Source organism: Cladophialophora bantiana (genome assembly GCF_000835475.1).
Source record: "Cladophialophora bantiana CBS 173.52 unplaced genomic scaffold supercont1.3, whole genome shotgun sequence".
Classification (NCBI taxonomy): domain Eukaryota; kingdom Fungi; phylum Ascomycota; class Eurotiomycetes; order Chaetothyriales; family Herpotrichiellaceae; genus Cladophialophora; species Cladophialophora bantiana.
Window position 1 is genome coordinate 1,662,002 of NW_015971577.1, and position 22,249 is coordinate 1,684,250.

A 22,249-nucleotide genomic window follows, 5' to 3' on the forward strand; every position below is an offset into this window, starting at 1 on the left:
CCATCCCTCGACACATTGCACCTGCGACACCGTAATGATACGATAACACTCGCGGCCTTACTTCCCCGCATCTGTTCTCCCGTTTTCTCTGGCCGAATCACGTCCCTCTCTTCTCGGCCATGGCCTCGACTCTCGCCGCAGACAAGGCCGCCGCAACCGCCCTGAAAGTCAAGGGTAACCAGGCCTTCGCGCAACATGACTGGCCCTCCGCTGTCGACTATTACACCAAGGCAATAGAAAAATACAATGCAGATCCGTCGTTCTACTGTAATCGAGCCCAGGCAAATATCAAGCTCGAGGCCTACGGCTATGCTATCGCTGATGCGACTAAGGCTATTGAACTAGACAAGGATTACATCAAGGTACGAAGTCGAACTCTCGCAGTTGTAGGACATTGGCTGACCTCTATTACACAGGCATACTGGAGACGAGCGATTGCAAATACTGCCATTCTAAATTCTCAAGATGCTCTCCGAGACTTCAAGACGGTGTGCCGAAAGGAGCCCAACAACAGGGAGGCAAGACTCAAACTCGCAGAGTGCGAAAAGCTAGTGAAGAAGCTACAATTCCTGAAAGCGATCGAAGTCGAAGAACCTCCGTCGGCATTCGAAGGACTCGACTTGGACTCGATAGAAGTGGATGAGAAATACGACGGCGTAAGATTAGGGAACGAAATGACTCAGGAATTCATCGACGATATGATACAGCGGTTCAAGGACGGCAAGAAGATCCACAAGAAATACGTGTTTCAGATCATCAAGGCTGTGAGAGATATCGTGTACGACGAACCGACCATGGTCGAGATAGACATTGCCCCAGATACCACGCTCACGGTTTGCGGAGACACCCACGGCCAATTCTTCGATTTGCTCGAGATCTTCCGACTCAACGGCTACCCGACGGAGCAACACGCATACCTATTCAACGGCGACTTTGTGGACCGAGGGTCATGGTCGACGGAAATCGCCCTGCTCCTCTATGCCTACAAGTGGCTACGGCCTAAAGCCTTCTTCCTGAACCGGGGCAACCATGAAACAGACGATATGAATCGAGTGTATGGCTTCGAAGGCGAATGCAGGGCCAAATACAACGAAAAGACTTTCAAGCTGTTCTCCGAGTCATTCTCTGCGCTACCATTGGCGACATTGATCGGGCAGAAATATCTCACTCTACATGGTGGCCTGTTTTCCGACGATAAAGTTACGCTGGACGACATCCGCAAACTCGATCGCCATGTGCAGCGACAACCCGGTCAGTCGGGTCTGATGATGGAGATGCTCTGGACGGATCCTCAACCTCAAAATGGCAGAGGCCCCAGCAAGCGGGGTGTTGGATTGCAGTTTGGCCCTGATGTGACGAAGAAATTCTGTGAAAACAATAATCTAGAAGCTGTGATTCGAAGCCACGAGGTGCGGATGGATGGCTACGAGGTTGAGCATGATGGAAAGTGCATTACAGGTAGGTTTAGGTCACCACTGTCGACTTCCCCGTCTGAGCTAACGTGTCTTCTTACAGTCTTCTCGGCGCCCAAATACTGCGATACGACGGAGAACAAGGGAGCGTATATCAACATCGGGCCCGACATGAAGCTAGAGTATCAGCAATTTGAAGCTGTGCCTCATCCTGATGTCAAGCCAATGGTAAGTTCACTGACCCGCGCCGGAGGATAGCATTTAGCTGACATCTTGCTAGGCGTATGCAGCAAGCTCATTAATGTCCATGATGTAGGCACTGTTAGTTGGATTGGTTGCATTTGCATATCCTGAAGTGAAGAAAGAGCTAGGTTACGGGGATCTACTGTAGACTCCAGTATACTGTGGACCATGTGTCAGTGCTCATGTATGTGTACAAGTGGGAGGCTTGGACAGCGTGATCGATTCATAGCGGGCGAGGCGCTGGATACAGGGAGGTCGATACTGGTGAATTCAGGTCCTAGTTTTGTTTTGGTAAGAATCCAAGTCCCTGGTAAGCCCGCAAGCTCGGTACCTAGCGAGCTAGGTACATAGGCATGAACTTTGAGTGCGATTGCGATTGCCAGTGTTAGTGTTTGGTGTTGTGCTTCTTGCAAAAACGTGGCTGAGTGGCGCAGCATCTACTTGTACCTACTTGTATGCTCCAGGCGAGATGGGCTGGTGCTGGTTGAACTAAAGACAGGGGGCTCGTCACATTTTAGGGGGCGCTTGGTGTCCCGGGTGGCGCCTGTCAGTCACTGGGCAAGCCGCCTAGCGGTCCCTTAGCAACCGCTCTAGCAAGTTTCCCTCCTGTGAGAACCAGTCATTGCCGCCTCTCATTCGCCGCCCGAGAATCGAGAAGCTGAAACCCTGCATCGCCGTCACCTGCAGCGCCCAAAACATGCTCGATTCGCGTCGAGAGCATCGAGAAGGGCTCCCTAGGCCCCTCACATGGGCCCCTTAGATTCAAGGGCTCACTACTTGTACTATTACTCGCCGCAGGCTGTGCAATACCGAGTACTGGGTAATCCCATCGAGAATCCCCTCCTTCCCCTCCCCGCTTTTTTCCAACCTACTCTGAACCATCACCGTGTTGACCATCTCACCCATCATCACTCGTTGACCATTACCATCATCAGAAATTGAATTGCACATTCCCTGAAGCCTCCTTTCCCCATCCGATTGGCAATTCTTGCTCAATTGCGACCACTGATATTGCATACCTGAGCGATTCGTGCCCGCGCCGCTCAAGATCGGGATCATTCAAGGTTGTTTGCCTTTCAGCCTGACAAGGCCACGGTTCCCTACAGCTTCTGTGTATAACGGGCAAATATTGTTGCCTTGTCTCTCTCAGCCCGACACTGTGTCCAAAAGTGCTGTGGAACCTCGACCCTCCAGAATTCTGTTCATATTAGCATTCTGCGCCCGCGACATTGCCGCTCAACAACAGTGAATCAATTAATCCATCCGTCAACAAAACATGGAGCACATTTCTCAGGCTAATGCGTGCAGCCATTCCCGCCCAGCACCGCCATCGAAATCCTTCTCTAGTCCTGAAGGAGGAGACGGTGAATCATCTCGGGACATGCCAGACGATCAATTTCCAGACAACAGGAAGGAGTCGAGCAGAGTCGCTGTCACCGAGCATACCGTGGACAACCGCATACTCCCAACGTTGAAGATGCAACATCCAACCTCTTTGATCTTGAAAGCTAAGCAACGTACATCCATGCCGGCCTTGTTGTCATCGAACAAAGCCCACCTGGAACGAGCCGCGGGAGGGGCACGTAAGAGCGCCTTCCTCTCCATCTTACCGCACGATTTGCATTACCTTCTCGCCACCGTCTACGTCGATTTTGATACGTTGCTCGCCCTGCGACAAACCTGTCGTGTGATCTACGAAATACTCCCAGTCGATGTCGTCCGTCGCACCCGAGCCAAATTGGTCAAGGAAAGCCTCGAGAACGAGGAGCGGCAGTACCGGGAATACAGATCCATCTACCCGCGACAGCGACTTGGTCATCTCTGGGACTTGTTGTACGCCGCTTTTGACTTTCGGCTCATTGAGCGTCCTGCCAGAGAACTTCGATGCTACGGTTGTCTCGAGGCAAAACCTTTGTGGTGCTTCGTCGAGAGAATGAGCAACCGCGGCACAGGTCTAGGAGCCAAATTTGCCCGAAATAGATTGTGCAAGGACTGCATGCGCCGATATCGCGACATTGAGGGGGAATGGTGGAAGGAGAACTGGGTCAAGAAGAGCGATACGGTCTGCAAATCGAGCCTAACCCGCAGACTTCGTCGGTGGGTGCTCGAAGGCCAAAGCCTGGTCAACCCTGCCGAGGAGATTGGAGTCTGCTCCTCATGTGGAAATACGACCTTTGAGCTGTGGTGGGGATGTGTCGCCTGCTTTGAACTAGAAGAGCAGAGACGGCGAGAAGAGGATCTGATGGAAATTGAGGGCTTTGAGCGGAAAATTGCCGGGATCTTTGAGGCCTGGCGAGTACGCAAGGGGGCGACACGCAGACAACGCCAAGCCAGTCGCGATCGCAGGACGAGGAACTGGTGGGCTCCGAGCTTCAATATCGCATTCGCCGGCGGGCTTGCCGAGCGAAAAGCTGCTTTGATCGAGTGGAGAGAAAACAGGGAGAACAAGGAAAACAGGGAAAACAGAAAGTCCGGAAGTGGTCCGACCAAAGCCAAGAAGCCCGACTCCCGCTGGCGCGCTCTCGACCAGATTCCCTTGCCAAAGAGCCGTAGAGAGGCAAGATGCTCATCCTGTTGGGTGCCCAATTGCCCCCGGCGAATGTACATTCTTGGTTTGGCGTATGAAAGACCGCTGCCTAGGGAGCGATGGTGCCCCGGATGCAAACAGGAGTTCGACCAACGGCTTGCCAGGAAAGGGTACCGGAAATGGAGAATGAAGATGAGCACCAACGAAAGGTCTGACAACGATTGGCCCGAATCGTTGGCCTGGTTGTTTGAGGAGAACTAAGGACAAGAGAGACACAGTGTTACGATGGATATGAAGGCGCTTTGAGGTGTTTTGACACACGACATGAATTCGTTGGCAGATACTAGAGGCCAGGAAGACGAAATGATCGGAATGTACCACAAATAAACCATTTCTGTTGCTCTTGGATCGACGAGTGAAGCATATGATTAGCCAGGGGGGATTTTTCAAGGACAGTGCCGTCCGAACTCTGTTACAATCCCTCAAGGCCACTCGCTTATTCTCGTCTTGTGTCGAACCCCGGATGGAATTGTGAAAACGAGATCCGTGCTGATCGAATATCTGTCTGGTGAAACAGGATGTTGCTTGCCTGGATACGCCTCCCCCACTCTCGCGCCATTCGGAGTTCGTATAGAAGATCTATGATACCGCCTCCGAGAGACGACGCCCACCATCGTCAACCGCTTATAGTGCATATTCCGTGTTCCGCCACACCACGAGCGGACATCGACCTCGACTTGACTTGACTTGAAGGGTTATACAAGCCGAATTCAGCATGGTCGGGTCGGGTTCTGGCCGACCCAGTTCAACAATGCTCGCCCCTCTCATGCCCTGGTTGGCATGGGCACTGTACATGGCTGTCAGCGCAGAGAAGCAAGAAAGGCCAAGGTCAGGATGAGAGGAAGGTCTATCGTATACAAGGTACAGGACGAGGGCAGTTGAGTGTTGTTCTCCCTTTGCATCCTTGTTCGCTTTGGAGACTCGTCCTTCTTCAGTTGATTCACCGGGATCGAGTCAAGCAGAGTATCTTCAAAGGGAGAAAAGATGGCGACGAAACTGCAGGTTCCGGCATCCTCATCCATCGTCAACGTCTCCATCATCGACAGCACCTCTCGCATCAACAATCTCCCCTACTACATCGCCATGACACCTCTGTACCCGGGCTACGAACACGGCTTCGTGCCCTGCTACGTCTTCCTGATCCATCACCCCCTGGCAAACACCCGCCTTCTGTACGATCTGGACCTGCGCAAGAACAACACCCATCTGAACCCGCACCTGGTCAAGAAGATGGTGCCGCTACAGCTCGGATTCAGCATCGAGAAGGACACGGCGGACATCCTGCATGAGAACCAGCTAGGCCTGCGGGCTATCGACACGATTATCCTGTCGCACCACCATTTCGACCACGCCGGAGACACGACCAAGTTCCCTCCCACGACAAACCTGCTCGTCGGCCCGGGGACCAAGGCCAAGTACAGGCCGGGATATCCTGCAGACCCGGACAATCAGGGGTCGACCTCGGACACGTACGAAGGGCGCGAGGACGTGGAACAAGAGTTTACCTAGAGCGATCCGCGGGTTCTGCGATATCTGCGGATTCAAGGTTTTCGACTGTTTCGGCGACGGCAGCCTCTACATCCTCCACACGCCAGGACATACCGCAAACCACCTCTCCGCGCTGGCGAGGACGACGCCGGCCACGGCTGAAGAGAACTCGACCTTTATTTTCATGGCCGGCGACCTCGTGCATAGCGGCATGTGCTTCCGCCCGTCAGCGCAGGGTCCACTGCCCGACACCATCGTCGAGTAACCAAAACACCTTCAAAGCGACAGTCACATCGACGTCCTCATCACCATTCCGAACCGAGCCCTTAACACGCCTCCACCGTCTCTATCCATCCATCACCACCACCACCACCACCACCTCCTCCTCCTCCTCCTCCTCCTCCTCTCCCCCCCTTACTCTTCTGAGACTGAGCCAGACGACCCCCGCACCCAACCCTTCAGCCTAATCGCCCGCAGCGTCGAAGAAGACAGCGCGGTCTCCCAGGCCAATGCGACGACGCTGGCCGCGCGCTTCGATGCCGACTCGGATGTCCTGGCCATCTACGTCCGCGACGACCGCCTGCTGGACAGCGGCGGCGTGCTCGAATTTTTCCCCAAGGCGACGCCAACGAACGAGTGGAAGGGGAAGGGGTGGAAGATCAGGGGACACTGGCGGTTTCGGGATAAGATGGTCCGCGCGTTCGAGGCCGCCGGCGGTGCCAACGACCGATAGGAGAGAAGGGAGAGAAGAACGATAAGAGACAGTCTAATAGATGGATAGGGAGACAGGTAGGAAAGGTGGAAGACACGCGTATCTGTTCAGAGGAGTAATACTGGGGACAGAGGACATCTCGATCATTTGCCTTTCTTTTTCTCCCTTCTTCTCCCCACCCCCCGTGTGTGAATACATGTTCCTGTCCATTTCCGCAATGGGGCCAGTTTTTGTAGTAAAAGGGACGAGATATCAGTCTTCAATGATAAAAGATATTGGTGGGTAAAAGAAAATACCGAATATATCCAACCCCAACGACATAAACGTAGTTCGCCCTCACTTTTTGTGGTTCGGTGTTCAATCTGGTCGTACAAGGAACTTCCTTCCTAGTCATCCATCCATCCACCCCGCCGATAAATCTGCTATTCATATCCATTGTGTACATGACGCACAGCACAAAGCACTTGGTTCGACAGGTTTTCAAGCTTCCTTGGCGATGCTCTTCTCGATGCCGTCGACAAACTCGACGGCCTCCTCGACCACTTCGTCCGTGATGCCCGGCAGCGTGACGTCGGGCAAGTATTTACTGTGGCTCTCCCGGTGCGTGGCGGGGCCTTCCATGAACGTGTGCATCTTGTCGGTAAGGTCGTCTGTCAGGCCGGGGGCTTTGCTGGTGGCGGAGGAGCGCATGAAGTCGCGTGCAGCGCGGGCAGCGTCGTCGGTCACGCCGCTGGACGAGCGCCGGATGGTGCCGGCCATGAAGTCGTGGGCCGATTTGGCCACGTCGTCGGAGATGCCGCTGCTCGAGCGACGGTGGGATGCACCCATGCCACTCGTCGTGGTAGTAGGAAGGGCCGTTGTTGGTGTTTCTTGCTTGTTTGCCATTGCTGACGAGGTCGACGAGGTTCTGTTGTTGGTGGTGAAAGGTCCAGGACCGAGGTGCTCTAGAGCTGGCAGGGAGGTCTTGTCGCAGAAAGGTGAGCTGAGCTTCCTCCCAGGGACACCTAAAGTCATATCCTATCCTATCCTCTTCCCACGAGCGAGGGGTCGCGTGCCTTGCCTAGGTAGGGTCCAAGGGCGGGGTTGCGCACAGCAGCTCACGAGATACCGGCGGGTTCGTGTTCGGAAAGGGCAAGAGAGCAACGCGGGTGTTAGTCAAGCATGGATTGATTCGCCGACGGCCTGTTCCATCTCTCGATGGCTTTGTGTGAGATGGACGAGAGTGGACTGATTCCAGGGAAGCTTTTACAGGCATTGTGGTTTCTTTGGTACAAAGGGTACAAGATATACCGATCGACGAGGCGATGTTGACGCAGCCAAACATGTACGTTGGACGGGTAATTGCAGATTACAGAAGCTCACCACCAACCTTCCTTCAAGATTGAGGCGATAGATGAACAAGATGGGAATGTAAGAGTGGATGGCGTGGTTGGAAGTTTTGGTCTGACAAAAAGAAATGCCGGAGATGGAGGAGTAGGTCCGCAGTAAAAATGACTGTGCATGTCAGACACCACACTTTATTCTGAGTGCCAAATATAGGCGTCAGGATCCATCTTTGCCCAAGGCAAACACATGGTGGCGGATGCGCTACAGCTCCTCCAAGTCAGAATGAAAAGCCCAGCAGGATGCATCATCGACGGCGTGAATATAAAAAGGAACAAGGGGTGATAGGCGGCCCAAGCTTGAGAGTCTCGGCGGTCAGAGACTCAGAGTTCGACCATGAGCTTGCGCGGGAATCAACCTGTGGAACGGACACGGCAGGTTCCAAGGTTCTTTGGTGGCCCCTTGTTTTGAGATATATATCATCTCGCAGGGTCGCTTCTCGCTTCTCGCTTCTCGCTTCCTCGAGGCACACGGCCAGAAGCAAGTCCAAGTACACCCTCAACCATGGGCTACGGCTGTTAGTGTTTGAAGGGCGCCGGACGTGGCCACGCCAGCAACGCTCAGCGGATGGGGCAGTTCTCGATATTCGCATGCCCTCCATCCCCCGAGATGAGGAGGGCCCAAAACAGGTCGGAAAGGGTCAGTGTGGAACAGTGTGGGCTTTAAAGCATCTCGCGTTGAAGACCCCCGACGAGGGAATGCTGGATCAGCTCTGGAACGACTGCTGCAATCACAGAAAGGTTGAGGGGGCATTTCAGCAAGCGTCCTGGGAATTCCGCTCGAGTGTCAACATCCTTCGCTGGAATAGCTGGGTTCGGCCCTCTAAGCGAGTCTTCTGGACCGAGTTTGGCGGCTTGTTTCCTGAAGAATTCCAGCCGACAAGTGGCATTCTATCGACCAGAATACACCCTCTCCCTCCGCCTCTCCGCGAGGTCCTTGTCGACCTCTTCGCTCCCCCGTCCGTCAAGGCAAACAAGGCGAATTTCCTGGCCAGTCCGGAAAATCATGACTGCCTGGTCCGCCTTTACCTGGGTCGAAGAGCCGAGCGGTCAGTGCCTGCCTCGTTTAGACTCCGCAATTTCGATCTCGTGGTCAATGAAATGAAGTATCTCCAACTTGATACGGGTACCTGGGCAAGTCACGGCCCAGACGCTTGCAGTCCTCCATTGGCGAGCGCAGATTGATGCAAATGATGTTGAATTTGTCTTTGGGAGGACTCCGGGCCTGGATATCGCACCGGCAACTCCGCAATCAGGGACCAGAGGCTGGAAGCATTCCAGCTTCGACAACTTCTTCAGTTTCGAGGTGCATCAGTGATCCATGGGAGTCTGGCTGTTGGATTTTGACCAATGTCAGACATTCCCAGAGTCCGCCGCGGGCGTGAAGCAGCTGGAAAAGGCCGTTTATTTCAACCATCCATATTATCCCCGACTATTTTCGAAGCAACCTAACGACATGGCCTTGTGGGAGACCTTCAAGGCCGCTCACCTCCAGGCCAGCGCACGTCTAACAGAGAGCGAAATGCCGGGACTGTTTATCGAGGCAGTCGAGGAAGAAGGCCGAAGGCGTGCTGCCGGAGGCTCTATCTTCCAGTAGCCACGGCGTACAGGGCGCCGCAGGATCCTAGGCCATGTCGACCGAAGCAGCCGTCACGATGGACGTGAATTTCTCTGTATAGCACCATCCTCGAGAGCCACAGTCTGATAGGAGGGAGAAGACCCCGGGGCACCAGCGGAAAAGATCCACGTCCCCAGCAAGCATCATTCGGTTACACCCACCCGGGACTATTCCATTCGGGGATATATTTCTGAGATCTCGCTCATCTCGTTCATTGAAAAATCGCCGTGTCTCCAGATGCCAACCTTTGGTCCAAATTGCTTGCTTCGGCATTCATGCGCCACATATGATGGTATTTCTGTGTTATTGTTGGGGTGATCGACTTCCATTTTTGGCACCCCAATGAAATTGGATGATCCGGATGAGGGTTTTAAATATGGCATTCTTATGGTGGCCGTCTGGCTCTATGGCCAGGTCGGCCTTCTCGAGCACCGCCATCACCACACCAACACCAAATACAAGCATTACCATTACGAGCAACCATGAGCATCGAGGTCTCTCTTTCTCCCAGCCATTCCAGCTGGCCCTTTCCCGCCGACCAGCAACTTGACTTCTACTCGACGGATCTGCCCATTTCTGGATATTCAGCCAGAGTCAGCGAGGATGACCCCTCGATACCGGAGCTGCCTCTGTTCCTTGAAGCTAGATCTCATGGCCTTGCAGACCCACGCAAGGTTGCCATCATTGACAAGACCAAGGACCAAAGTTTTACCTTCGTGCAACTTTTGAACGATGTTGCAGCCTTAAAAGCCCAAATCCAACGATATATCTCGAACTACGACCCATCCCTTTCAACTTCTGAAGAAGAACCTAGAGTCGCGTTCCTTGCGCCCTCAGGATACGATTATGTCGTCACTCAGTGGGCCGTATGGGCGGCTGGAGCTGTCTCGGTGCCTTTATGCACGTCTCATCCGCTCAAAGAGCTCCAATATACGATTTCGGATTCAGACCCATCTCTGATTATTCTGCATCCGTCATTCCAGAAATTCGAGGCTGGTCTGCAAGAACAGGCACCAAGAATCCCGATCATGTCGCTCACACCGCACACGCCAAACTCGAAAAACTTCCCGTTCCTTCCCAGATTTACCACGGCTTTTTCGTTATCGCGGCGAGCTCTAATCATCTACACCTCCGGCACGACCTCGAGACCGAAGGGCTGTATCTCCACCCATGAGACCATCACCTTTCAAGCACGCAGCCTGGTCGAAGCTTGGCAGTACAGCCGGTCAGATCATTTAATTCATGTTCTTCCGCTTCATCATGTCCACGGCATCGTCAATGGACTTACTGCCACATTGCTTGCCGGTGGCACGGTGGAGATGTATCCAAAATTCGATCCAAAGATTGTGTGGAACCGGTGGTCTCAGAAGGGCTCGTCGACCATGTTCATGGCCGTTCCAACCGTGTATTCGAGACTCATCGACTATTTCGACACCAGCATACGCGGAACGTCATCCGAGTCGGCCGCGCGAGAAGGTGTGCGTGCTCTCCGTCTCATCGTCAGCGGATCGGCCGCCCTACCGGTGCCCACGAAGCGAAAGTTTGAAGAGATCTCCAGTCACGAATTACTCGAGCGATACGGCATGACTGAGATAGGTATGGCATTGAGCTGTGGGCTTGAGAAGGAGAAGCGCATCGACGGGAGTGTCGGTTGGCCGTTGCCGGGCGTGCAGGTTCGCCTGACGGACGAGAAGACCGGCCAGATTATTACGTCTTCCGGCAAGGACGAGTCGGGTCTGATCGAGATCCGTGGACCCAATGTGTTCCTGGAATATTTCCGGCGGCCGGAAGCTACCGTGGAGTCGTTCACTGGCGACGGCTGGTTCAAGACGGGCGACGTGGCAAAGAGGGAGGAGAACGGCGCATACTTCATCCTGGGACGCGACAGTGTCGACATCATCAAGAGCGGCGGGTACAAGATCTCGGCCTTGGAGGTCGAACGGAACATCCTGGGCCACGAGCACTTGAGCGGCGTTGTGGACGAGGTGGCTGTCGTTGGCGTCGAGGATCAGGAATGGGGCCAACGAGTCGCCGCTGTCGTTAAGCTGAGGGACTCGGTAAGTCATTCATCTAGTTTCTCTATGTTGTTCTTTTCAGGGTGAGTGGCCTGGATCTTGTATGCTAATTCTGAAAAACTAGGCCGTCTCTTCTCCCAGTCTCGACCTGGCGACCCTCCGCAAATACCTGAAAGAGGACATGGCAGCGTACAAGGTGCCCACAGTGCTGAAAGTGGTTGAGTCGATCGAGCGCAACGCCATGGGCAAAGTCAACAAGAAGCAGATTCTGAAGCAATATTTCGAGCCGAGAGAGTGAAGGCCAGCCGGTCTTTGCCTCTTTCTTCCCATCTCTCCCTATTCTCGACGAGGATTTCATGTCGACAACCGCGGCGTTCTCGGACAAGACAACCTAGACCGACGGCGATTGATGTTGTTTGGGTTTTAGATGGGCCATCGACCTACTTACCTACCTCCCTGTTTAACTAACTAGAAGGGTTTGCATATTACTCTGTACACGACATGTACACGGGGCAAGGAGGACTCATACATCCAATCTATATACTAGGTAAACACGCCGAACTGGGGTAGAGGAATTTGACTACCATACACTAACCGCTATGACCCCGAGGTGCCTTACTGTGCCTTACCTCGCCTTGCCTTGCCTTGCCCTGCCCTTGGCCTTCAGCTAATCTTACCCCTACCTTTTCCTGATCGATACATATAAGGCTAGACTCGTGCGAAGACCTCAGTTGTCTTGAGCAACTGTGGCAGAGTCAAGTCCCATTGTATAGGACATGGTGACGGATCGGTCCGTCGAGGCTCTCTCTTCGTGTGCGTATTATCTTCCCGGCCTGGCCTTCTTTCATCGCCGCCACCACGTCCACCACACTGATTTCGAATCTCCTGCCCCGAGTCTCCAATGCCAAATCCACTCCATTCTGCTCTCCATCTCTAAATCTAGCTCGCCATCTAGGATCCAGCGCGGGCTCGGTTCAGACATGTGACGTGACAAAGGGTGAAGGTGGCGAGGTAAGCGAAGAAAGGGAAATAGGAATGAGGGAAGAAGGGGAAGGAGGGGACGAGAGGAAAGGGACAGAGGCAAGTGAGGTGTCTAAGTAACTAGAAAGTAGATTGGTTGGAGATGAAGCCGAATACACAGTTATATGGTAAGTGACAGCTCGCTGCAACGCTCATGTAACGTCTCCCCGGTACTTATGTACGTACGATGGACGCGCCCCAACGCTCTGTCCATTGCGCCAGCTAGGGATATCTCAACATCGCCCGCATGTCCAAAGGAATGTCAAACGACGAGACAAAATTGTTCATGGATGTCTGTGGCTCCTCTGGTACTACTCGACCATAACCCTTTCCAAGAACCTCCACTCGTCTCGACTTGGGTCCTCTTGCTTCACCTGTCCGTCTCCGTCTCCGTCTCCAATACCATCCTTCCAAGGCCGCCCGACACGCACCTGTCTGGCAACTTCATCGGTCAAGCGCACCGCCGCCCGCAACGTGTCCTTGCTGGCGCCGAGATTGACGGACCCAAAGAAATGGCCCTTGGCCTGCGGCGCGCAACCGTCCGCGAGACAGCAGATGAACTCCAACAGACCCGTCTCGAGGTCGCCGATGATCGAGTCCTCGGCCAGCAGCTCGCCGTAAATGCAGTTAATGGCAAAAAAGGTGAGGTCGCCGCCCGAGCAGGCCGACATGGCCGTCAGCACGCGCGGGCTGTGCTGCGCGTATATTTTCTGGAACAGTGCCATGCCCCGGGCTGATTTGGCCTCGGGGTCAGGAGGAGAAGTACTAGCCGCAGAGCGCAGGGATTGGTCTGCTTCGAGGATGCTGGAGAGGTTTGGATGGGTGGTCTGGATGGCGTGTTGGAGGGCGAGGAGTGCGTTGATTGCCTGTTTGGATCCGCAAGGTCAGTTACTATCATAATATACATACAATTACGTGGTCCCCTAATTTGCGTCTAAAGCAAGAGGCTTACCCTGGGAAATCCCACCAGCGTACTGGCTTTCAAGCATGCTTCCCGGATCCGTCTAGCAACAGCGAGCAAATCCGCCGTTTCGACCTCTTGCGAACATACGCCGTACCTTGTGCTCAGATAGGTCCATAGCTCTCCGATCAGCTTCTCCTTGTGGAAAGCCAGAAGGAGGGCCGTCGTCAGGATGTACCACAATGGCGAGGAGCTGGGGGTGTCTACCGCCGACCCCTGTGCGAACGCGTATTCCAGGCGGGAGAAGTCGACTTTTCCGCACGTGGCTGGCTTTGTCCTAGCAATGTCTGTAGAAGGTGCCGATGTTGTGGAGATGGTGGTCGTCGATGATGATACGGAGCTCGGGGTGTGTGTGCCATCACTGCTGGATGAAGAGACTATGCTCTCCTCGTCCTCTGCTCTTGGCAACGAGGGGATCGAATGCATGTTTGTCATCCTGGGCGGAGACGCCGTCCACGCGCGGGCAAAGATAGTGAACCCTCTTGGTTGTGCCATGATGAGGTTGGGAGTGCTTGTGATTCGGGTGAGAAACTGATAACAGGGTGGTAGTGGGTGAACTTGGCTTGATGGGGTATTGCGGCAGCAAGAATGGTTGTATGAAGAGAAAATAAGGGAGAAGGACATATAATATATATATAATTCTGCAAGATTCATGCACCTGTAGTGTACTGCATCATTCGTCGCTGTTTGTATCCTGCGTGGGACGCGGTAACAGGGGGACAGACTGATTAGTGCCGCGTGCTTACCAGGCTGAGCTGGGCGGGGCAGGAATAAGGGGTCGGAGCCTCGGGGGAATGGCTGCGTATATAGAACACAACGAGGGCTTCCAAAAGCACAGAGCGGCATCTGCCGGACATTTAACAATGAACATATCGCCATCCATTCCAACCTGTTATTCGGGCGCGCTGGAATTGTCACCGCGACGCACGGATGGAGGCGGGAAGAGCGACACTTCGGAGGCGAATCCTTGTGTCGGCCAGGACTCGGGATACACTTTGCTGCTCTTCCGCTGCACCGGATAGTCCATCGTCTGCCAATGGGAGATTCTTGAATCGGCTTCCAGAAGAATCCCCGAATCACGTGTGGTGATAGGGATGGCTCGGTGGTGATATTGAAGGAATGCGATGCAGCCATCGCCAGTGAGGTGGGCAGCACATTACTGTCAGATAGCCCAAGCTTCCACATCATCACCCTCATGGATGAAGGGCTCATCAATCTGCTTGATGCCCAGATCCCCGCACAGAACGCACTGCTCAGCGACCAATCCGTCCAACTCGGCAACTAGCTTTTGTCGCTGCACACCCACACTCAAGCCCTGGTTGACCTCCGTCTGGAGGTCCTTGATCCGTTTCCTCTTACTGCTCCCCGAGCTCTCAAGCACGCGTTTGCCCAGGCAGTCGCTGTGGAAGGCATGCTGACAGGGGAACACGAAAAATTGCCGGCTCAAGACTGGTAGCGTGCAGATCCAACACCGCTCACCCGCTTCCACGATGGCATAACGGTGGTCTAATGCTGCAATCTCAGCTTTGATTTGCTCTGCAGTGTGGTGCGAGAGATCCATTTCCTGCTTGAGGCTGTCAATGTGTCGCGAATACTCCTCGAGAGCCTCGCATATCTCCTCTTTGAAATCGTCGATCACCACGAAGTCGGGGAAAAAAGGAATAAGGTCTTCGATTTTGAGCAGCTCGCATCTCTTCAAGAAACCGATCGCTTCTTTAATAGACGCGGCTTCCTTGATCTTCTTCTCTGCAATCAGAAGCCATAACCTCTTCCGGACTTTGTCATTACCCTCCAGTCGATCGGCGACGATTGCCGCCAGGTCGATGTCATCGTGCTGCAGTGCAAGCTCCACCGCTTGCTGATATTGTCCCATGGTACTGTAGATGTGCACACATGACTGTACTCGGTTATGCTGAATGCAAAGTCTTAAAGCGAAGTCCGCGTCGTAGAACGGAGGAGAGGGTTGAGTTTCAAGGTATCCCAGTAGCATAGTTTCCGATGGGGATGAATGTGACGCCATGATCGAAATGAGGGCGTTGTGTACAGAGGCTGGCACCTCGAAGTTGTTTGTCACAACAAAATTCAAGTAACGCACCGCCTGATTCTGGTTCAACGGGACGTTGGCGTTCTCGTTGTAGCTTAGAAGTGCTGGGACGAGCTTTTGCGGGTCGAGATTGCTTCTTCGCATTAGAATCTCCACCAGCCCAGTTGCGACATGCGTCATGAGCACATTGCTATACCGATAGAATGTCTCGGGATTGCTTTGCTTGTTAAGAACCGACAGCGCCTCGTTCCATTTTTCTCGCTGCACCCAGTACGAAAGAACATAGTCATAGTCGGTGATGGCGTTGGCAAAGAACAGGAGCTCCTCTTCCCTGTCATGGCTCGAGATGACTTCATAGACTGTCTTCGCATCAAGATCCGATTTGTATTTTGTCACAAATTCTTGGAATTCGTTTCGAGCCTGTTCCAAATCTCGTTTCGCAGCTCCGGCGTCGGTGTGCTCCAGCAGTTCCGCTTTTGTGGCAATCATATCATCGAGCGAGTTCAACTTGGCCATGAAGATCTGGACGAGCCACGTTGCTATCATCACTCGTTGCATGACCGAAGACTTCTTGTATGAGGCCAGCTTGGCCAGTAGGTATCTCCTCAAAGCTTCTTCCTGCCCGTTGTCGATCAGCGACAGGCAGACTTCCTCAAAGGCTTTGCTGCTCTTTCCCCAAACGCTCGCCGCCTCCAAGTATTGCCCTTTGCTGGACAGGTAGTCCCCTGAAGCAGTTGCGACAGAGTCCTTCTGTGCCGCTCCTTTGGCATAACGAAGAGCAGCATCGTAATCTTGTTGTTTGAGCATGATCTTCCAGATATCCCGCTCCTCGTCATTTACAACCACCTCGAAGATTTCTTGGCTGGTAAAAAGCCAATATGTGTTCTTCTTCTGATCCGCTACCAAGCCAAGAGCCGACTGTCCAGGTTCCAGCACCGCCTGGTCGTAAACAACGCCGCCATCAAGGCGATTGACAGCAACTATTCGACCTTCGGCAAGGGCTAAGACGTGCCATTGAGACAGGATAGCCGAGACAATGGGATCTTGTATCAACTTTCGTCCGCCGCGAGCAGATATGGTTTCCGGAAACACGGAGCGAGGGTGAAGTCTAGCCTCACTGAAAATCTTGGAGCCTAGACTGGACGACGGCGGGGAGGTCAACAACTTCCCAGTCAGGACGCCCTGGGAATATAACCAAGCAAAACTGCGACACGCGTCCGGCCCAGCGTCTTGCGACTCGGGCGACACCGAAAATGATGACGGCGTAGTGGCGGAGGCGCCGGTGGTGTCATGAGTGACAGGAGCTTCCTTCGAGAACAGTTCGGCGTAGATGGAAGCTGAACCTTCCTTTCCTCGGCCGCCCGTCTTGCCTATCCAGTGACATAGTCTCGAATGTGATGCCACAATCACTCTCCGTATGTCCGCCTTGCCGTCAATTGTCTCTGCCCAAAGGCCCGTAACGGCGCCATCTGGGATCTTCCAAACATGTGTGCAATAACGTTCTTCGCGGCGGTAGAACTCCGATGCCGGCTCAATGTATATCTCATAGACATTCCCATCCACCGCGCCGACCAAGATCTCTCGCGTAGAGGCCGTGGGTTGTGAAGGGTTCCAAGCGATAGACTCAATGGATATGCCTTTTAGCCTAGACAGTGCTTTAGGCTGCTTCGATTGGCTGTGCAGGTAGAAGTTCTCCCCCAGCGTGGTGGTGATGATCAAATGGGACGCCGAAGGGTCGAGGAACATGCGGCGGATGAGCCCGACCTCGCTGGTCTTTTTGGGCAGGTCGACATCTAAGAAACACAACAATCATCACCGTTAGCAAGGGCCGCAAGTCTTACACAAAGGCCATGGTGGTCATTTCCTCGGGGAATGGGACAAACACACCGTCGATGTCCGAGGGGCTCTCGAGATCGATCCGCAAGATGCGCCCCGTGGCAAGTGCAAGAATCAGGACGTTGTTGGCGACCTGGCCGGCCACGAAGTCAGAGGCGATGTTGAACTGCAGTTGCACTCGTTCGACGTTGAAGATGGGGAGCGTCGTCTCCACGCCTGAAGCCAGGCCGGGAGCCACGTAACCTTCGTCCAAATCCAGCGCCATCGCGCCGCGTCGTGGCGGGTTCAACACATTGTCGGTTTCTGGTTCAGTTGTTGGTGGCTAGGGACGACGAGTCGTGGTTCAACCGAGCTGGAGGTTGTAGGTCGAATCCCGCAGCGCAGTCACGGCAAGGCTGCATCATTAAGCTCCACGTGATGGCCAGGCCCGTCAGGAAAGCCTTACACATTGCAAGCACAAGCGCGGGAAAAAAAAAAATATTTTCAGACAGGTTGAAGACTGGTTCTCTAATTTCATCCTATTTGAACGAGAGCGATGCCGCTAAATGTATGGGTACACTATACCGATCCTGCTATGCTATTAGGACAGGATCTTTGCTCCTCCAACGCCAACGCTTGCTCGCTGCTGTGAATGAGAAGCAGAACCCGGCCAAATCAATCGTAGAAGATTGCAACACATTAAATCATTCGTTGAGCCATAGCCAATAAGCTTGTTCGTGTCTCCATCTCATCATTAAACTCCCACAGGTCTCTCTACTTGGCAGCGAACCTAGATCTGGCTCTCAAGTTCGCACCAAATTTCCACAAGACGAAAATGCCGATGATGCCTCCAACGGTCAGGCCTGCAAGCAAGCTGACACCACTGCCGACGCCCAAGTTGTGGAACAGGGGGCGAGAGAAGTGAATCGCGCCCGCGGCAATCGACGAACGGGCAAAGTCATTGCCCGCAAAAAGCGACGCAGCGTATTGTGGGTACGTCAAGGGGATGTAGATGAAGATGCACTGGAAGAGGATGAAGATCCCGATTGTGAATACGACGACGCCGAGCTGCAGATCCGATCAGTATCACTGTCCAAGACGACGGGTGGGAGGGGTCGAGCTTACCGTGGGCACAATCCAGTGAATCTTGGGAGAATTGTTACCGGTCCATGCAAACCAGAACAGGCCAATGGGCAGGAGCAGACTAGCTGGAAGGGCGGGGATGAGACGTCTCTCAGGCTCTCCAAGACCTCTGGTGCGAATCTCCGGCTCGAACACAAAGTGCAGATACGTGACGTAGATGGCAATTGCGATGCTAACGCCGACAGAGATGGAGAGGAAAATCAAGCCGATTTGGCCTCCGTTCATGCCGTAGCCATGTGTGGCCTTGCCTGGGTTGCCGGTAGCGTACACGAGGGGGAAGACTTCGAAGAAAGAGTAGAAGATGCTGTACATCAAGGCCGTGTAGAAACTGGTAAAGAGGACAGCAGGGTCGAGGATGTTGATCTGGGCAGGTCGCCAGAGGTTGCCAACCACAACTTCATTGAGGGTGAGTTTCTCCTGGTCGATCTCGGACTGGGACTTGAGGTTGTTGTTGCCTGTCAATTTGCGAAGACGAGCGGCACGGCGGAGCAAGATGTTGGAGGCGGATGTTTCGGGGAGCAAGAACAGGAGAGAGACGTAGACCGGGGCTGCGAGCCAGACAATCTCCCAGAGCGACCAATGCCAGTTCGTTGCAGGCACCGAGAAACCGGAGATGATTGGGCCAAGAGCCGGACCTGTTGTTTGTAAGTGGGATTTCCCTTATCATCAGGTCTAACTGGACTTACCCGCTGTAGCAAACGCTGCCCACCCGGTGAGGAAGTAAGGCAGCTTCAGTAGCGAGTAGATATCGCCAATGGAAGCGCCCCCGGTTGCCAAACAAGGACTGCCGAAAAAGCCTTGCAGAAACCGCAGAACGACGAGGGCAGGGAAGCTATTGACAACGGCGGTGGGGATGGAGATGATCACGAAGATTCCCAAGGTGACCATGTAAGGTGGATTGCGGCCAATGATAGGGATCTCCGAGAGAGGGCTGAAAATGAGGGGGCCGATACCGTATCCCAAGACATACATTGACAAGCCGAGTGCGGCGACGTTTGGAGAGACACCCATCTTCTCAACAATGAAGGGTTCAGAGGGAGTGAAAATGGCCGATCCCATATAGACAGCAAGCGTGTAGAGGTAGATTTGCAAGACGACAATGGTTTTCTTCCCCCTGGACCAATTCTGGGGATTCTCCGGGTCGTCGGTGGCATACCAATCGACCAAGATGGTGCCATCAGCGGTGACTTGAGGGGCAATGGGCCGACTGGGTTGATTCTTCAGCGTCTCTTGTCGCGTGGCATTGGAATAGGCCTGTTCGAGATCGGCGCGGGTGTTGACCTGGCTTAGCTCGGGTCGCGTCATGATCTTGGACAGCGTCCGGTCTGAAAGAGCAAGAGACTCCCCATCGGCGGCTGTTCTGGCTGCAGTAAGGCTGTGGGCGTCGTCGGAGTCGTCCTCGAGTTTCTTCTCGATGTCTTCAGGCACGGGTAGAACTGGCTGAGTTTGCCGTGCTGCACCAAGCTTGTGGGATTGATAGGACTCAGGCAGGACAAAATCGGACCTTTCCTCTGGATATTGGAGATACTTGTTCCTCGTAATGAATCGGATCACCTGGCCCACAGGGGCATCCCGCAACAGGGCGGACATGATGGGGACGGTTTCAAGGGATGCTGATAGAGAGGTGAATCAGGGAAGAGTCAAGGAAGCAAGAGAGATCGCGACACAGGATTTGGAATCGCCAAGGTTTGTATGCTTTTTCCCTGTAGAAGGCTTGAAGAGGCTGATGACAGACAAGACGAAAAGGAGACATGATGGGATGGTATATTATAGTTTCTTTCTCTCGATTCTACCATCCCAATGGAGTCAATGCACACATGTTATTCTGCGGCCAGCATGGTGAATCACTGTATCTCAACAGCCAGGCACGGGGGGGGAGATGGTCCGCTGCCCAGATTCTGAATAATCAACGAGGTAACGTAAAAGGGGGAAAGCGCACAGATGGAGACCGGGTATAAGCCATCACCATCACCATTGGGAGCAATAATTCCGTCTCGTTATGCTGGCTCGCTAGATACTCCCGGGCCAGCTAGTAGCGAAAAACGAGGCAGATACGCGCGTTATTTTGCGAGCAACGGATTGGAAAGCCGAATTCCTAAGATTCGACCGAAGATGCGGGACGAAAAGGTGGCGGGACGGGCAAGCAATCCTGGACAGTGGTGGATAGAGCTGGCGACTGGCTGATGGGATTGCGGACACAACGCAACGGAGATCGAGCGGACGGTGTAAATACCATTTGAGGGAAAAAGGGTCGGAAGAGGGAAGCTGGAAAGAAGGAAACAAGGAGAAGAGCCAAGCAGAGACCCCGTTAAACTCCGTGCAGGCCATGACGACAGCCAAGGCCAGCCTCGGACTTAGTCAGCAGCCACAGCCAAGACGCCATTTAGTAATCATGTGAGAAGGCTCGACGGCGGCCCATCTGGCCCATGTCTCCAGTATCACCAGCAACGTACCGAGTACGAGGCGCTTGGTAGGACCTCCGTATAAGCACGGGTTTGCCCTATTCGCTGCCTATCGGCCCTCCTGCAAATGACTCATCCGCGTCCGTCGTGGGGACAAAACCCCTGCAGAAATCCTTCTCTTGTCGTCCTTGTCCTCCCGGGCAAACGGCCCTTGTACATAGCACGAGGACTTCCACATGTGACCCTGTTGTTATACTGAGTCAGCATCGCTCCTGCACCTCGCATGCAGCTCGACAGGGACACAGAAGTCTTAATGGTCTGGCCTCGCCGGGCATCCCGGCATTGATTGGTGGACACAGGCACGCCTCAAATGGCGGAACCAGATGTGGAAAGTTCAAAGTTGCTCTCGGCATGCACAGATGCACGGAGAATTGCAAACCAGTATCAAAAGAGTCCTACGTACAGCACCAGCCTGAACTGTCTCTGCATCCTCCCCCGACTCGTCCTTGAACCAATGGTGATGCATCTCGATCGTTAACCACGTTTAGCTCTTCCCCTTGTGAACCTCTACTCGAACAAACCCTTCTCGATGCCTTGTTCCCCTCTCCTCCCCCTTCCATAAAAAAAAAAAAAAAACAAATGGACGCAGCGTGGAGCTAATGTTGCGTTTCATCTTGACCCTGTGCGTGCGCTTTCAGATTCTCCTTGGCCAGAGTCTTTGCGAATAATGTCTGCGGCTTGGCGTTCCTGGAACTCACGTAGTGTGGTTAGCTGGTGTCCCGTTATGATCATGGGTGTGAAGAGGAGCAAGGAATAATAAGCGCACATGAACCGCCGGCCCTTGATCTCGCTCAGCTTTTTTGTTGTGGGACTCCGAATCGCATCCGAGGGCGAGATGTAAGTCTGATTCCCCATGTTTTGATACCGATTCTGCATGCATTCTCCACGTTGCGGCCGCGGCTCGAATCGAGGCATCGCCCTGTCCGCATCCTCCAAAGCAAGCTTCCCGGGAGACGGGGGTTTCGAGGGCGACGCGGCGTTGGGAGATCTCTCGGTGAGAGGAGCGGCCTTGGTGGGTGACATAGTTGGGGACAGCGAGGATTGGGAGGAAGAGGGATGAAAACGTCGGTCGGGATGGATTTCAGTCCGGCTTGCGGCTTGCTTGTCCCGGGCGCCACACGATTGATCGATAATTGGTAATCGATAATCGACAATTGACAGGTCGATGACTGAAGCGCGGAGAAGTGGCTCGCGTTGATTCAGCGAGACTGGAAAGTCGGCGTGTATGCAGCTTGCGGACGGGCTTGTCGCAGTCACCGAGTTAGAAGAAGGTCTTGTCAAAGAATTGGCCGGCCAAGATGGTCCGTAGCAGAAAACTGCTGGCGGCGTCTTTGAGTTGCATTCCCG

At 53.8% G+C, this 22,249-nt stretch overlaps 10 protein-coding genes across 10 annotated transcripts; 5 read left to right on the forward strand and 5 right to left on the reverse strand.

The window, feature by feature from the left end:
* Nucleotides 1-119: 119 nt before the first annotated feature.
* Z519_02505 (uncharacterized protein) lies at nt 120-1,728 on the forward strand (the record flags this gene model as incomplete). The annotated part of the gene is made up of 4 exons (XM_016760261.1): nt 120-362; nt 417-1,458; nt 1,516-1,640; nt 1,693-1,728. 4 exons carry the CDS (start codon nt 120-122, stop codon nt 1,726-1,728), a joined length of 1,446 nt encoding a protein of 481 aa, XP_016623782.1.
* Nucleotides 1,729-2,931: 1,203 nt separating this feature from the next.
* Nucleotides 2,932-4,443, forward strand: Z519_02506 (uncharacterized protein; the record flags this gene model as incomplete). The annotated part of the gene is made up of 1 exon (XM_016760262.1): nt 2,932-4,443. The coding sequence occupies one exon, from the start codon at nt 2,932-2,934 to the stop codon at nt 4,441-4,443; it is 1,512 nt and encodes a 503-aa protein (XP_016623783.1).
* Nucleotides 4,444-5,226: 783 nt separating this feature from the next.
* On the forward strand, nt 5,227-6,463 carry Z519_02507 (uncharacterized protein; the record flags this gene model as incomplete). The annotated part of the gene is made up of 3 exons (XM_016760263.1): nt 5,227-5,711; nt 5,752-5,955; nt 6,013-6,463. 3 exons carry the CDS (start codon nt 5,227-5,229, stop codon nt 6,461-6,463), a joined length of 1,140 nt encoding a protein of 379 aa, XP_016623784.1.
* A 459-nt stretch (nt 6,464-6,922) lies between these two features.
* Nucleotides 6,923-7,327, reverse strand: Z519_02508 (uncharacterized protein; the record flags this gene model as incomplete). The annotated part of the gene is made up of 1 exon (XM_016760264.1): nt 6,923-7,327. The coding sequence occupies one exon, from the start codon at nt 7,325-7,327 to the stop codon at nt 6,923-6,925; it is 405 nt and encodes a 134-aa protein (XP_016623785.1).
* A 1,088-nt stretch (nt 7,328-8,415) lies between these two features.
* Z519_02509 (uncharacterized protein) lies at nt 8,416-9,421 on the forward strand (the record flags this gene model as incomplete). The annotated part of the gene is made up of 3 exons (XM_016760265.1): nt 8,416-8,950; nt 9,000-9,130; nt 9,182-9,421. The coding sequence occupies 3 exons, from the start codon at nt 8,416-8,418 to the stop codon at nt 9,419-9,421; spliced, it is 906 nt and encodes a 301-aa protein (XP_016623786.1).
* Nucleotides 9,422-9,924: 503 nt separating this feature from the next.
* On the forward strand, nt 9,925-11,755 carry Z519_02510 (uncharacterized protein; the record flags this gene model as incomplete). The annotated part of the gene is made up of 2 exons (XM_016760266.1): nt 9,925-11,499; nt 11,582-11,755. The coding sequence occupies 2 exons, from the start codon at nt 9,925-9,927 to the stop codon at nt 11,753-11,755; spliced, it is 1,749 nt and encodes a 582-aa protein (XP_016623787.1).
* Nucleotides 11,756-12,788: 1,033 nt separating this feature from the next.
* Nucleotides 12,789-13,933, reverse strand: Z519_02511 (uncharacterized protein; the record flags this gene model as incomplete). Its single annotated transcript, XM_016760267.1, has 2 exons — nt 12,789-13,343; nt 13,430-13,933. The coding sequence occupies 2 exons, from the start codon at nt 13,931-13,933 to the stop codon at nt 12,789-12,791; spliced, it is 1,059 nt and encodes a 352-aa protein (XP_016623788.1).
* Nucleotides 13,934-14,600: 667 nt separating this feature from the next.
* Z519_02512 (uncharacterized protein) lies at nt 14,601-17,583 on the reverse strand (the record flags this gene model as incomplete). The annotated part of the gene is made up of 2 exons (XM_016760268.1): nt 14,601-17,275; nt 17,370-17,583. 2 exons carry the CDS (start codon nt 17,581-17,583, stop codon nt 14,601-14,603), a joined length of 2,889 nt encoding a protein of 962 aa, XP_016623789.1.
* A 488-nt stretch (nt 17,584-18,071) lies between these two features.
* On the reverse strand, nt 18,072-20,030 carry Z519_02513 (uncharacterized protein; the record flags this gene model as incomplete). Its single annotated transcript, XM_016760269.1, has 3 exons — nt 18,072-18,365; nt 18,423-19,075; nt 19,127-20,030. 3 exons carry the CDS (start codon nt 20,028-20,030, stop codon nt 18,072-18,074), a joined length of 1,851 nt encoding a protein of 616 aa, XP_016623790.1.
* A 1,468-nt stretch (nt 20,031-21,498) lies between these two features.
* On the reverse strand, nt 21,499-21,925 carry Z519_02514 (uncharacterized protein; the record flags this gene model as incomplete). The annotated part of the gene is made up of 2 exons (XM_016760270.1): nt 21,499-21,589; nt 21,669-21,925. The coding sequence occupies 2 exons, from the start codon at nt 21,923-21,925 to the stop codon at nt 21,499-21,501; spliced, it is 348 nt and encodes a 115-aa protein (XP_016623791.1).
* Nucleotides 21,926-22,249: the final 324 nt, after the last annotated feature.